This window comes from Cryptosporidium muris, genomic scaffold, assembly GCF_000006515.1.
Source record: "Cryptosporidium muris RN66 scf_1106632373445 genomic scaffold, whole genome shotgun sequence".
Lineage (NCBI taxonomy): Eukaryota > Apicomplexa > Conoidasida > Eucoccidiorida > Cryptosporidiidae > Cryptosporidium > Cryptosporidium muris.
This window is the reverse complement of record NW_002196586.1, coordinates 1-13,636: the sequence shown is the minus strand read 5'-3', so window position 1 is coordinate 13,636 and position 13,636 is coordinate 1. Positions and strand designations below refer to the sequence as shown.

At 26.7% G+C, this 13,636-nt stretch overlaps 7 protein-coding genes across 7 annotated transcripts, besides 21 other annotated features; 4 read left to right on the top strand and 3 right to left on the bottom strand.

Moving 5' to 3' along the window:
- Window positions 1–40: 40 nt before the first annotated feature.
- On the bottom strand, window positions 41–2,272 carry CMU_030460 (vesicle-fusing ATPase, putative; the record flags this gene model as incomplete). Its single annotated transcript, XM_002142870.1, has 1 exon — window positions 41–2,272. One exon carries the CDS (start codon window positions 2,270–2,272, stop codon window positions 41–43), a length of 2,232 nt encoding a protein of 743 aa, XP_002142906.1.
- Window positions 2,273–2,379: 107 nt separating this feature from the next.
- Window positions 2,380–2,440: a sequence feature (AT_rich).
- Window positions 2,441–2,448: 8 nt separating this feature from the next.
- CMU_030450 (uncharacterized protein) lies at window positions 2,449–2,874 on the top strand (the record flags this gene model as incomplete). Its single annotated transcript, XM_002142869.1, has 1 exon — window positions 2,449–2,874. The coding sequence occupies one exon, from the start codon at window positions 2,449–2,451 to the stop codon at window positions 2,872–2,874; it is 426 nt and encodes a 141-aa protein (XP_002142905.1).
- Window positions 2,875–2,881: 7 nt separating this feature from the next.
- Window positions 2,882–2,913: a sequence feature (AT_rich).
- Window positions 2,914–3,137: 224 nt separating this feature from the next.
- Window positions 3,138–3,183: a sequence feature (AT_rich).
- CMU_030440 (uncharacterized protein) lies at window positions 3,160–4,950 on the top strand (the record flags this gene model as incomplete). The annotated part of the gene is made up of 1 exon (XM_002142868.1): window positions 3,160–4,950. One exon carries the CDS (start codon window positions 3,160–3,162, stop codon window positions 4,948–4,950), a length of 1,791 nt encoding a protein of 596 aa, XP_002142904.1.
- Window positions 3,587–3,625: a sequence feature (AT_rich).
- Window positions 4,732–4,768: a sequence feature (AT_rich).
- Window positions 4,951–4,985: a sequence feature (AT_rich).
- Window positions 4,986–5,038: 53 nt separating this feature from the next.
- Window positions 5,039–5,071: a sequence feature (AT_rich).
- Window positions 5,072–5,600: 529 nt separating this feature from the next.
- Window positions 5,601–5,670: a sequence feature (AT_rich).
- An 83-nt stretch (window positions 5,671–5,753) lies between these two features.
- Window positions 5,754–5,862: a sequence feature (AT_rich).
- A 248-nt stretch (window positions 5,863–6,110) lies between these two features.
- Window positions 6,111–6,178: a sequence feature (AT_rich).
- Window positions 6,179–6,405: 227 nt separating this feature from the next.
- Window positions 6,406–6,627: a sequence feature (AT_rich).
- Window positions 6,628–6,638: 11 nt separating this feature from the next.
- Window positions 6,639–6,674: a sequence feature (AT_rich).
- Window positions 6,675–6,812: 138 nt separating this feature from the next.
- On the bottom strand, window positions 6,813–7,608 carry CMU_030430 (uncharacterized protein; the record flags this gene model as incomplete). Its single annotated transcript, XM_002142867.1, has 2 exons — window positions 6,813–7,400; window positions 7,465–7,608. The coding sequence occupies 2 exons, from the start codon at window positions 7,606–7,608 to the stop codon at window positions 6,813–6,815; spliced, it is 732 nt and encodes a 243-aa protein (XP_002142903.1).
- Window positions 7,402–7,457: a sequence feature (AT_rich).
- A 149-nt stretch (window positions 7,609–7,757) lies between the features above and the next one.
- Window positions 7,758–7,785: a sequence feature (AT_rich).
- A 26-nt stretch (window positions 7,786–7,811) lies between these two features.
- Window positions 7,812–7,881: a sequence feature (AT_rich).
- A 345-nt stretch (window positions 7,882–8,226) lies between these two features.
- Window positions 8,227–8,763, bottom strand: CMU_030420 (high mobility group box domain-containing protein; the record flags this gene model as incomplete). Its single annotated transcript, XM_002142866.1, has 1 exon — window positions 8,227–8,763. One exon carries the CDS (start codon window positions 8,761–8,763, stop codon window positions 8,227–8,229), a length of 537 nt encoding a protein of 178 aa, XP_002142902.1.
- A 73-nt stretch (window positions 8,764–8,836) lies between these two features.
- Window positions 8,837–8,858: a sequence feature (AT_rich).
- A 385-nt stretch (window positions 8,859–9,243) lies between these two features.
- Window positions 9,244–9,496: a sequence feature (AT_rich).
- A 31-nt stretch (window positions 9,497–9,527) lies between these two features.
- Window positions 9,528–9,569: a sequence feature (AT_rich).
- Window positions 9,570–9,607: 38 nt separating this feature from the next.
- Window positions 9,608–9,700: a sequence feature (A-rich).
- Window positions 9,701–9,776: 76 nt separating this feature from the next.
- Window positions 9,777–9,936: a sequence feature (AT_rich).
- A 180-nt stretch (window positions 9,937–10,116) lies between these two features.
- CMU_030410 (thrombospondin type 1 domain-containing protein) lies at window positions 10,117–11,562 on the top strand (the record flags this gene model as incomplete). Its single annotated transcript, XM_002142865.1, has 1 exon — window positions 10,117–11,562. The coding sequence occupies one exon, from the start codon at window positions 10,117–10,119 to the stop codon at window positions 11,560–11,562; it is 1,446 nt and encodes a 481-aa protein (XP_002142901.1).
- Window positions 11,563–11,572: 10 nt separating this feature from the next.
- Window positions 11,573–11,635: a sequence feature (AT_rich).
- A 214-nt stretch (window positions 11,636–11,849) lies between these two features.
- On the top strand, window positions 11,850–13,636 carry CMU_030400 (uncharacterized protein; the record flags this gene model as incomplete). The annotated part of the gene is made up of 1 exon (XM_002142864.1): window positions 11,850–13,636. A coding segment is annotated over one exon (1,787 nt), but the record flags the coding sequence as incomplete, so codon positions are not given.

The window sequence follows — 13,636 nt, the reverse complement described above, 5'->3', positions numbered from 1 at the left end:
AGTCTTACTAAATTATAAACTTCTAAATGACTTACTACATTTAGAAAATAATATCATTTAGATTTTCTAGAAAACTATTAGCAGTTATTGTCTCTTCTTTACAAGAGTGTTCCGTTACATCTAATGCAAAGATTAATTTCTTTATAGGATAAGATGAATGAAGAGACTGAGATACTTTCTGAATTTCATATTGTGGGAAATTATCATTTTGATAGTAAGTTAGTACCTTTGGAACATCATTTGGTGGGACACAAGGAATCTCTAAAACCACACTAAATATATTTGACAGACCACATGTACCAATAAACTGAAATTCTGATGTAGTTGCAATTATAAATAGTTTCCTATTTTTTGGAGTAGTTTGTTTAATAAGTACCATTAAAGTTTGTAAAATAGAATTGGAGAATCTAGGACCAATAGGAGTATAATCTATAAGTCGTTCAATATCATCTAAAATTATACATGAAATATCACTTTTATAAGCATTATCAAATATTTTACTTAAAATCATTGATTTATTTAGCTCATTTAAACCAATAAATTGTGATGGGGTAATCAATTTCGTAAATGGAAATTCTGCAAAACTTGCAACATATGATGCTAAAGCAGACTTTCCAGCACCTCGTTCTCCATGTAACAAAATTGAAAGTGTATTTGTATTCTTATCAGTTTTTACTTGACTTGTAAGACGTTCTAATAATTCCATTACATGTTGTGAATTTGTACCAAGTGTAATAATTCCACGTGGCATCAAAGAAAGTAATTCTTCTTCATTAATACCAAATGCAGGTTTTACTTCTTTTAAAGCCGCCATAAAATCATCATTATTTATTTGAATATTCTGAGTATCTACGGGCTTAGTAATATCTTCCATATCAATATGCCTTTGAAATGCAAAAGAAGTAGCAGCTCTAACTAATCCTTCAATCTCTGCACCTGAAAAATTCTTAGTTTTATCTGCTAACTCTAATAAACATACATCAGCTGCTAAACGATGATTCTCTCTCATTTGCTTCGTATGAATTTCTAATATTTCATGTCTACCACTTTTATTTGGTAATCCAATTTCAATATGAACCTCAAATCTTCCAGGTCTTAATAATGCCTCATCTATTAAATCAAGCCTATTTGTCATACCAATAAGTAAAATATTATTAATACTATTAACACCATCAATCTTACTTAAAAGTTGATTAACAATACTATCACTGACACCTGACCCAACAGTATTACTTGTACCACGGCTTTTACATATTGCATCTATTTCATCTAAAATAATAATGTGAAGTGCAGAAAAATCCCCTTTTTGTCTATATTCTTCCTCAGCTTCATAAAAAAGATTTCGTATATTTTCTTCACTTTGACCAACATATTTATTCAATATTTCTGGTCCATTCACAATCTTTGGTTCTCTTGCTTTCAATACTTTTGCTATTTGTCTTGCAATTAATGTTTTACCAGTTCCTGGAGGACCATATAATAACATACCCTTTACATGATGTATTCCTAATTCATTCAAAATCATAGGAGGAATAACCCTACTAGCAAAGGCTCTTCTAAATATAGTAGCAAACTCTTCATTTAAACCACCTATTCCTATATCATTGAAATTAAAATTATGATGAAATATTAATGGAGACATCTTATTATCATTAGAAAATCTAACTTTCCCTGATGATGAACTAGTTAATTCAAAATTAGTTGAATTCCCTACTAATCCATATTCAGAAAAATCAAATTTATCATCTTTATCACATTTTTGTAATAATCTTGATAATGGAATAATCTTCTTTACTGTTAATAAAAATAATAAATCTGTATCTTTATGATAAAATGGTATTAATTGTTGGGTAGCAAGTACTTGACCATTTAATTGTTCAATTAATCTAGGAATAAAGTCAATTTCTTTTAATATTAATGGTTTACTACACTCAACAAACATATCAACCTCTAAAACAATATTTCCTGCTAACTTATTTGCATTATTATTATAGCTAAATTCTGTAACAATAGATATATTTAATACCTCTCTTAATTCTATCTTTGCACTTTGTCGATGTAATCTATTTAGTGCAATTTCTCCATCAGATATTCTTTCATCAGCTTCTATATTAAGTATTAGATTTTTAACTGATACACGTAATTGATCATTATTAGATATATTAGGTAATGAATTTATTAATGATTTGTAAACATTCCAGCTAACATATGCAAAATTAGTTGAAGCTAATGCTTGTGCTGGTAAATTATTGGCTATCAGTTTTACTGACATTTGCTAAATTACTTTTAAAGATTACTTCCCACGCTGTTGCTACTCATCTAATTTAAGCGCTACAATATTATTTTGGTGAAAAAATATAGGTATAGACAAAAAGGGGGTTTTATTTTAAGAATATTCTTATTAATTTTCTTTTTTTTTCCCTATATATTTAATTAAAATGAGAAGAAATGATTTCTAGTCAATTTCCTTCTTTAAGTGATCTTTTAGATCAACATGAACTTATAAAGGATTCAGAAAGGGAATGTAATATTAAAGGGATTGATATAATTGATATTGAAGATTATTGGTCTATATTAATTACTGATAGCCGTATTATTTTTCTTAAAGATGCAGTATTTAGTGATGATTATACAAAAATACCTAGCTCCTTTGGAAAGGTATATTTTATATATATATCTTCTATAATTATTCATGCCATTGCTTCTCCTGGTGAATTAGATCCTTGTTTCCCCTGTTTATATTTTCAGATAGAAGATAATGTAGATATAGATAAAGTTGTTGAAGTAAAGATATTTTTAAAGGATATAGAACGTGTAAGAAGATTATTTAACATTATATGTGAATTGTCTGCTTTATCAATTATTGAATCTTAAATCATTCAAATAAAATTATTATATATTGTTATATTATATGAAATGGGTTTATGAATTATAAACTTTTTTTCTAATAGATATTACTTCCTAAGAATCTTAGAAACTAAATAACATCAATGCAGCACGACGCGCGTGTGATCTTCAAAGGAAACTAAAAATAAGATTTGTTATACTACCTAAAGGGAATCTTTTTAATATAACTTTACTTATATTAGATAAGATCTCTTTGAAATTAATTGTTTAATATTAAGGGATTCTTTTTCTTTAAATATTCTTATTTTAATTATGTTAGATAATTATTTTTTAATACTATGGAAATATATTAATATAGGAGTACTTGTTATATTAAGTCATAAGTCTATAATAAATTATGTGGGGATATCTTTTATATGTAATGGGGAAACTTCAGTATCTGATACTTTACAATTAGAATATAATACAGATTCTTACAGTAGTATAACCTCTCCAACTTTATCTTCAATAGAATATGATAAATCAGATACGAGTTCTAATTATATGGATGATAATCTTAATAATCTAAATGTACTTGTAAACAGATTAGATATTCCAATTTATAAGAAAACAAATCCTAATACATTTAAATCAAATAAATATATTTCATTTAATACAATTGAAGAACATTCAGATGATGATGTAGATATTACAAATGTATTCAATAATTTAATGAAAGAAAATCTTATAAAAGAAGATCAATTTAAATATGTAGATAATATAAAAAATTATAATATTAGAACTCCAAAATATCAGTTAGCTCATGGAGCATCTTATAAAAAAGAATATGATAAATATCTTAGAAAAGATAAATTTATTGTTCTTATGATTACACTTAAACCTTTTTTTACTGATAATTATAATACTGTTGTTAATCCAAATATTACCTTAAAGGTTGATAGTAATATAAAAGTAAATTTACTTATAAAAAAAATTGAAGATCTTTTTAAAAGATTCTTTTCAAATTATAGAATTATAGAAATTATACATATAAGAAGTCATCTAATTCTATCAGATATACCTCCATATATTAAAATTAATAGTATTGGAATAAAAACTGGAGATAATATATTAATAATGTATAAGAATATTAGTGAAGATTTATCACTTAATGAGAATATATTACTTGAAGAAAATATATCAATTGATGAAGATAACTTGGGCAATGAATTACCATTAACACCAATTATAGAATTAGAATCAGATAATATAAATAATGATATTACTCAATCATTAGAATATCCTCGATTAGATGAAGATAAAAATGAAGTAATAAATGAACAAGAATTAATATTAGATAATAATACTATATCTAATTCTGAAATATATATACAAAATTATACAACAAATAATAATTTACAAGCTCAATGTTTTTATATATTATATATTGAAAGTATAGATTCTTTAAAGTCATTTAATAAATCAAACCTTCATAATAAAGAAATAATTAGATTTCAGGAAGACAATAATTGTACATTGAAAGGACTTTTACAAATTTTAAAGGCTGTTATTGAGAAAATAAATACAAATTTTGATGTATTAGAACTACGCCATTTAAAAACAAAACAAGATTTACTTATTCATAAAGATCTCTCTATTATATTATCAGATATTGGAGTACAAAAAGGTGACGAGATATCTGCAATTATACTTGATAAAGGTACTCTGATCCCAACTTCTAGATTAGAGAAAATAAATCAAATAAATATTAAAGATAATCAATTAAAGAAAAGTGAGAAACTAGTTAATAAAAAAAACAAAATATTTTCTTTAATAGTATATATTCGAAATCCTAAATTTAATAGAAATTATTCAAGAGGATTATTTAATAATACTACAGACTTGAATTTAAAATTTTATAAACATTTAAAACTATATTTAAGTAATCATATTACTGTTAAGAATCTTATAAAGAAAGTTATTATGTATCTTAAATTTCCTATTCAAGTCCATTCTTTATTAATATGTGGAGATTCATTTGTAGATACATCAATTGATATTCCTATATCTTTATTACCAACTAGTATTTGTAATTTAAATATTGAAGAAATTAGATCTAAATAGAATAAATTATCAATTTTTAATTATGATAATATTAACTGAATTTACAATGAGTTTATCTAATAATAAAGTAATTTAGATACCCTATATCAATTTAATTAATTTTTTTTTTTTCTTTTTAAAAGGAACATATTTTCATACATTCATAATATGGTACTGAATACCTATATTCTTCACAACCTCTCATACAAGTATCTTTTTGTAAATTGTTCACATTGTGTAATATAATTAACAGGAATAGAAGCCCGTATAACACCAACTAAGCTATGCTTATCACATCATGTTATACAAGCACGGACAAAATATAAACTTAGAATTAATCAAAATGGACTAGGACCACCAAATATATAATTACTAAGTGTTTCTCCAGTAAATAGTTAATGAAATGAAGTAATAAAAAGAGAAATATCAAATTGTAATTTCTTACTGATAATGTAAGAACTTCATAACCTAATACCATAGTACAAGCAACAATTATTAAATCTGTCAATTCAATATTTTGTTTTCTAATTTCCTCAACTACTTTATAGTAATTTTTTTGGATATTATATAATTCTACATGATCTTATAAACTAAAATCATAATTAACTAAGTTTGTTGAATTATATATAGCTTCTGTTTCAATAAAAGTCGTAATTGATCTACAACATTTCTAAATTTAAGAATAAATAACATATTAGAGTATAAAGTATAATAATAAAAAACTTTTTTTTTTTTTTTTTTCTTAACTTACTAGTTCTGGTGCAAGATTTAGACCTACACTACTGAAACTTTACTGCATTCACCTTTAATAAAATCTATTGTAGATTTTATCATTTATATTTGATTTTTCTAAAATAAATTAATATTATAATAAATAATTAATAAATGTATATTGATAGCAAACATATATAATTAAATAAATTTTCTATATAAGTTGTTCTGTGTTATAATAAATCTAATTCTGAAGTATTTCTCTATTCTAATAGATTTGATACTAGATTATCTTTATACTCTAATGAATTGATATTTGAGATATTTAATTTACTTATTTCTATTTTCATTCTATAATTAGACAACTTTTTAATAGATATAATTCTCCATATCTGGTATAATAATACTTTGAGTAATAGATTTTATTGTAAATAAACCAGTAATAGTTATTATGAGTAATAAATTCATTCTTTAATTAAAAAATTTAAGTTATTTATTTTTTATATAAAAGGAAAAAAAGAATAAATAAAAAATATAACATTAGATGGGTTCGAGATTAAAATATTGCAAGAAAGTACATGTATACCTAATATTTTAGAGGTTTAAGACCCTTTGTGATATTATATTATAGATTTGTATTCTAAATATGAATTATTCAATAACTATCCTATTCATATTTTCATATATTTTATTTTATAGTATTAACAAATAGTGCAATTAGTCTGTAGTTGTAGTTGTTAATGAAATCTTAAAATCAAGAAAAAGTAAAATATCTTATTATTTAAATATTATTGAAGTTTATCATTAAAAAAATATATCTTAATAATTTCTATTTTTATTAAATATATCATAATATATTATAAATTAAAGAAGACCTTACATTTGAAAGTATATTTTAAATATAAATATTTATTAATTCTAATACTTATTAAAACTTAATATAATAAAACTTATATAAAGTTTAAATTAAATTATATATTATTATTAGCATGAAAAGCATTTTATATTCAATATTAATATTATCTAAAAAAAAAGTTCTATTTTTGAAATATAAAGGTGTTTAAATTAAACTCTTTTAGCTAGTTAAATTCAAAATCATCGACTTTTTTTTCTTTCTCACTAAATTCATATTTAAGAAAATTACATGAAGCAGTAATTAAGTTGCTCTAATATTAACACATGTGATCCATACATCTATTGTATGATAATGGACATCCAAAATGTTTACATCCCCTAATACAGGCATGTTTAGCAAAATTTTGACAGTATGGTAGACATAATTGTGGAACAGTTACTCTACCAGTACCAATACCTGCTCTTCCTTCACAAATTGCACTACATGTTCGTACAAAATACAATGATAATAGTGTGCTACATGAAGAAAAGTGTTGAGCAAAAAAATCTCCTTCTGATAGTAGTGATGATGATGTAGATAATCCAGCTGCAAATGTTGGAATACCAAAATTGTTTAGAAATCCCGATAATTGTAAATTTCTATCATCTTTGTGTATTTCTGTATTATTAAGTTTTTCTTTAATATCTTCTCCTTTATCTATTGAATTGAGACTAAATTTAACACAATTATAAATTAAATTATCATCAATCCATGTTTCATTTTTGGCTATAGCATAAATTAAGTCACATTCTTTATATTGTCTTTCTAATATTTCAACATCATGTATATCTTTATTATATAATTTTGGGGCAAGTAAACAAATTTCCTTAGAAATTGCTATTGATAATATATGGGGGCAACATTTCTAATATTAATAAATTGATATATAGAATATTTCATAAAAGAAAGTTATTAATAAATTCCCCTACCTTTATTGAATCATTACCTTTATTTACAGCAGTTTTGCATTCGTGTACCACAAAATCTTGAAATAGTTGTCCATTTAACTGTATAAAGTTACAGAATACTATTAAAAGAATTGTATATACTGCTTTGACATTTATATAATACATAACAAAATTCTAATCACTTACTTAAGGGACATGCAACTAATGTAGTGGAATTGAGATACATCATATAATACGTCCTGCATGCATGTATCCAAAAATGAACTTTTTGAGAAGTTGTGTTTAATTTCAATTATCCCAGATACATGTAGATGTTTTTTTTAATTAAAAAAATAAATTTAACAAGAGAACCAATTATACTAATGGGGTTATATAATTAACAGATTAATTACTATTTTATTATAATTAGACTATAAAAGTAGTAATAATATTTAATTAGATTGTCAATAACTATGGGCGCCAAAAATGGTACTTAAATTTAAATGACACCAGTCTAAAAGCGATGTATTTACCTGTAAAAATGATGGGTCCTTATTTTATTGTATTAGATCTCAAATTGATTAATAAGCGATATTAGCAAAATATTTTATATTCTAGATTTTATATAATAAGTTATCGTTAAAATTGTGATATCTTTAAATAAGTATTGCAAATATTAATAACCACAATTTAAATATACATGCTAGAAAGAAAAATGAAGGAAAGTCTGAAGATTATATAATCCTTCTAAGTACCAATTTTTCAATAAATATAACTATTGAAGTATATAAATTATATATAGATTTACCATCCAGTCATACTTGTAGAACTAAAAGATTGAATTTGCTGTTGTGCTGATGGAGAAGGTCCTACAGGAGATGGTCCTGATGCCCTATATGCAGCCATTTCTGCTAAATATTTCTGTTTGAATTCTTGAGCCTTACGTTCCCAAGGGCCTTTTTCTTGTTCTGGCAAATTATTCCACATTTCTGCTAAATCTTTCATTTGTAGGGCACGATTTGGATCATTCTCACGTACTTTTTGTCGAATATGTTCACACCATAATGTATATGCTGTATGTGGTCTCTTAGGTTTATTAGGATCATCAGAAGTCCTTAATGTCCTCTTTGACTTCTGTTGCATAAGAATCCTTGGTTTCCAAATTTTACCTGTCCTTGCTGCAACACTTGTTGCTAGGTCAACGAAAAAGTCTGCAAATTCACAAAGGATATCAACCAAAATGGCATCTGTTGCACCTGAATTTACAGTAGGTGACATGCTATTAGGTTGTGGCACAGAAAGTCCTGATAGGCTGCCTGCCATAGGCATTGGATTTGACATCTTTCAGTTATCTACTTTTTTATTATTGCAAAAAAGGAAAACAAAAAATATTAATAGCAGCTGTCTAATCCTCTTTTTTTTTTTTTTTTAATTTACTCCAAACTTGCAGAAAATTGGTATTTGCACAAATATATAATGTATAATAATATTGCTATTATTTAAAATAGTCCATATATGACAACATCGTAACTGATAATTGACTACATCTTATATTTAAAAAGACATAGGCAGCTATCCAGAGACAATGCCAGACTAGATACTATTTACAAACCCGCTAAAAATTAGTGTGCATACGTATTAATAATGTCTTGCAATAAAGATAAACTCAAACTTGAACTTAAATAGAATAATAATAAACCTAAAAGTTGTTTAGGATCTTTTTTTCCTTTTTCTCTATAAATATTCCTTAAATATTGTAAATTATTATCTTTAGTACTTACAATAAGCAATTCCCTTCAAGATATTATTATTAAGAGCGTGATATTTTAATATATCTTATAATTCTATAATTTAACTGAAATATTACATTATTTATGATAATTAAGTCTTATATTCATTATATAATTAAATTAACTTAATAATATTCTTAATATTAACTATACAGTTAGATGGTAAATAAATTACTATTATCTTTTAATTAATGATATCCTTAATATAAGATATCTTTATTATTTGAAATATTTCATTAACTAAATTATATTAGATTATATTTCAATAAAAAGAAATTTAATATGGTGATTTCTAATTATTAAGTAATTGGTTAGTATTATAAGATATAATAATAATAGATAATATTAATTATATAACTGGTAATTTTAAAAGTGCAAAGGTTATTAAAAGAAAATTATTTTAACATTAATATATTTGATTTTTATATATTATTATATAATATCTCATTTATTTTTATAATTTTACTTTATATAAAATTTTATTTAATAATATAATCTCTTAATATTACTTTGTATAAATTAATAGATAATAAGGAAATAAAGATAACATAGAAATATAGCTAGTTATTTTAAAAATATAATTTTCTTATTATTATATTATCTTGAATAAGCATTACGAAGTAAATATTTGATAATAGTATTAAATAATTAATCAGTAGATTGATAATATTTAAAGATTTACAATATATTATACATAATTATAACATATTTAATTTTATTATTTCTCTTTTCTTTGTAATTTATTAATAAAGCAGTTAAAATAGCTCATTTAATAATTTATTTCGGTAATAATGTTCCCTATCTGATGACATAGATCAATTATTGACTATTAAAGAGGTAAGAAGAGGGGGGGGGGGAGGGGAAAAGAAAAGTTAATTAGAATGAAGAGTAATTACTCTTGGTAATGATCAGTATAATATGTTATTTGACAATATTAATAATATTACAAACATGTTATTCACAATATATCCAATATAATCCTGATCTAATGCTTGGTAATAACTCATGTGGAACTATATTAGGATTTAAATATTGTCATAGCGAACGTCATATTCATATGAATCCTAACTTAATAACTCTTGCTGGCTCTTTTGATGTATGTAGGGAAAGTGGGGGTAGTGGTTTATTAATTACTTTTGATGTAAATAATTCAGTATATTATACTCATTGTAGTGAATGGGATACATCATGTGTGGAAGAAAATGTTTGGCCAGATATATACTATCCATTAAATGTACCACCAGCACAAGCTGATTGTACTTTGTGTGAAATGTCTAATTGGTCTTCTTGGGAAACTTGTTTAAGTTGTAATAATATGACTCAAAGAAGCAGAAATATAATTACTCCACCTGCAGGATTTAATGATCTCTGTCCTTCTAATGTACAATATTTACCATGTTTATCTAATGTAGTTTGTAACTCATGTATTTTGAGTCATTGGAGTGAGTGGTCTATATGTCATAATTCTGAAAGTAGTAGTCAAATAAGAACAAGGCAAATATTAAATAGTAATCCATGTGAGATAAATTTAAGTAAAACACCACTTAAAGATACAAAATTCTGTATTTATAATCCAAAGAAATGTAATGAAGAACTTGCTGGTACTAATGGTCTATTATATCGTGGTTGCCAAAAATTTACTCGATCTGGCCAAGAATGTGTAAATTGGTTAGATATAGATTTTCCTGCATTTAATTATTTGGCATCTATTGAATATTCTGGTATTGGAAATCATAATTATTGTAGAAATCCTATTTCAAATAGTTCAAATGTACCTACTATTTGGTGTTATGTTAGTACTAATCCATTAATACCGCAATTATGTGATCCTATTGCAACAGATTGTGTTATTTCTGATTGGTCACAATGGTCTTCTTGTTCATCAACTTGTAATCAGGGTCAAATAACTCGTACTCGTATTATACAAAGTCCACCTTATAATGGAGGTAAACCTTGTCCTAGTGAACTTACACAGTCACAAGATTGTTTTAATATTATATGTCCAATAAATTGTGAAGTTAGTTCTTGGTCAAAATGGTCAGAGTGTAATACTCAATGTGGAGATGGTAGTATGGTCCGTTCAAGAAGTATAATAACACAACCTAGTGGACATGGAATAGTTTGTCCTGACTTACAACAACTTAAAGCATGTAAAGGTACAGAATGTGAATCATTTTGGGAAAAGAACAAGATATCTATAGTTATTTTCTCTTTATTATTATTTCTACTTATAGTTGCAATAATTTATATTATTTATCCATCAACTGCGAATTCAGCAGATATATATGGTGATGAGTATAATCCAGTATGGGAGAATATATATTGGACAAATAGACCTACTGATACCTAGCACTAACTAGTATAATTTTTAATTTAATTCTTAACTTTTTTCTTCTTTAGTATAATTAGAATTTATTTTATTTGTGTGATATATTATGGGGTTCCACTCTTAAGAAACTTTTAGGGTGTCTACTAATATAATAAGAGACCCGCTAGTTTGCGTGATCTCTGAATTCGACTGAGTGGGACGGCGGGTGAAGATCTTTCACTAACGTAATTAAGTGTAAGCTCAATAGTAATTATCGAAGTCTATTTGAAAAAAGGGGAATTAATTTGGAATTATTCCATAGAAAAGAAATGTATATTAATAAATTACTTTTAAATATCTTGTTCTTATTTATACTTTATTTGTCAGTTTCTGTAGCCGTTAATTTAAGAGCAAGCAATGTGGGTATACAGAAGGTAACTATACAATCACTTACTGAAGTACCTTATAGAACTATTGAAATAAGGACACCAGTAGATGGTTTACTTATTCAACAGAATATTGAAGAGTTAGGTTTACATTCTCCAGGAACAGCCTTTGTTATAATGGCTGAAGGTGATCAATATTACAAAAGTACGATCACTACTGGCAAAGGAAATGTTTCTGTTAATAGAATAGTTGAAGCTGGCAGAAATGTGTACATTCAGATGTTCCGTGATTTTGAAGCTGTATTTATTAGAAATAAGAAGCCTGGGCAGAAAATATTCCGTAATGAATTATTAGCTGTAGTTAAGGTCAGGAAGACTTTGCCAGGTGAGAAACCAATTATTAATAAGTTACCAAGATCTGTACCAACTATGCGTATTAATTCAACTTCTACTGAAGTGATATTGGCCAATACAACAATATCTGAACACTTAACAACAACTACTACAGTGACTCCCAAATATAGTGAAACTAAAACTGATACCTATTTAGATATTGAGACCCAATCTTTTAATGAAGAAGATGATACAAGGTATGGGGAATTTTCTAATCTATCTGAATTTACATCTGATTCTGAAAGTGAGGTCTCTGATCAGAATTCTAATGAAGGGAAGTTTGAGAGACAAGCCCAAGGTACTAATAGCTTAGGTTCTGTTAAACCTAGAAGTGATGAGATATCATCAAAATATATTGGGAGATCTCCTGAAGAAGACCAAATACCACTAGAAGATTTTGGAGGTCCAGGTCCAGTTATCCCTGAAGAAGACCAAATACCATTAGAAGATCTTGGAGGTCCAGGTCCAGTTATCCCTGAAGAAGACCAAATACCATTAGAAGATCTTGGAGGTCCAGGTCCAGTTATCCCTGAAGAAGATCAAATACCATTAGAAGATCTTGGAGGTCCAGGTCCAGTTATTCCTGAGAAGGATCAAATACCATTAAAAGATCTTGGAGGTCCAGGTCCAGTTATCCCTGAAGAAGATCAAATACCATTAGAAGATCTCGGAGGTCCAGGTCCAGTTATTCCTGAGAAGGATCAAATACCATTAAAGGATCTTGGAGGTCCAGGTCCAGTTATCCCTGAAGAAGATCAAATACCATTAGAAGATCTCGGAGGTCCAGGTCCAGTTATTCCTGAGAAGGATCAAATACCATTAAAAGATCTTGGAGGTCCAGGTCCAGTTATCCCTGAAGAAGATCAAATACCATTAGAAGATCTCGGAGGTCCAGGTCCAGTTATTCCTGAGAAGGATCAAATACCATTAAAGGATCTTGGAGGTCCAGGTCCAGTTATCCCTGAAGAAGATCAAATACCATTAGAAGATCTCGGAGGTCCAGGTCCAGTTATTCCTGAGAAGGATCAAATACCATTAAAAGATCTTGGAGGTCCAGGTCCAGTTATTCCTGAGAAGGATCAAATACCATTAAAAGATCTTGGAGGTCCAGGTCCAGTTATTCCTGAGAAGGATCAAATACCATTAAAAGATCTTGGAGGTCCAGGTCCAGTTATTCCTGAGAAGGATCAAATACCATTAAAAGATCTTGGAGGTCCAGGTCCAGTTATTCCTGAGAAGGATCAAATACCATTAAAAGATCTTGGAGGTCCAGGTCCAGTTATTCCTGAGAAGGATCAAATACCATTAAAAGATCTTGGAGGTCCAGGTCCAGTTAT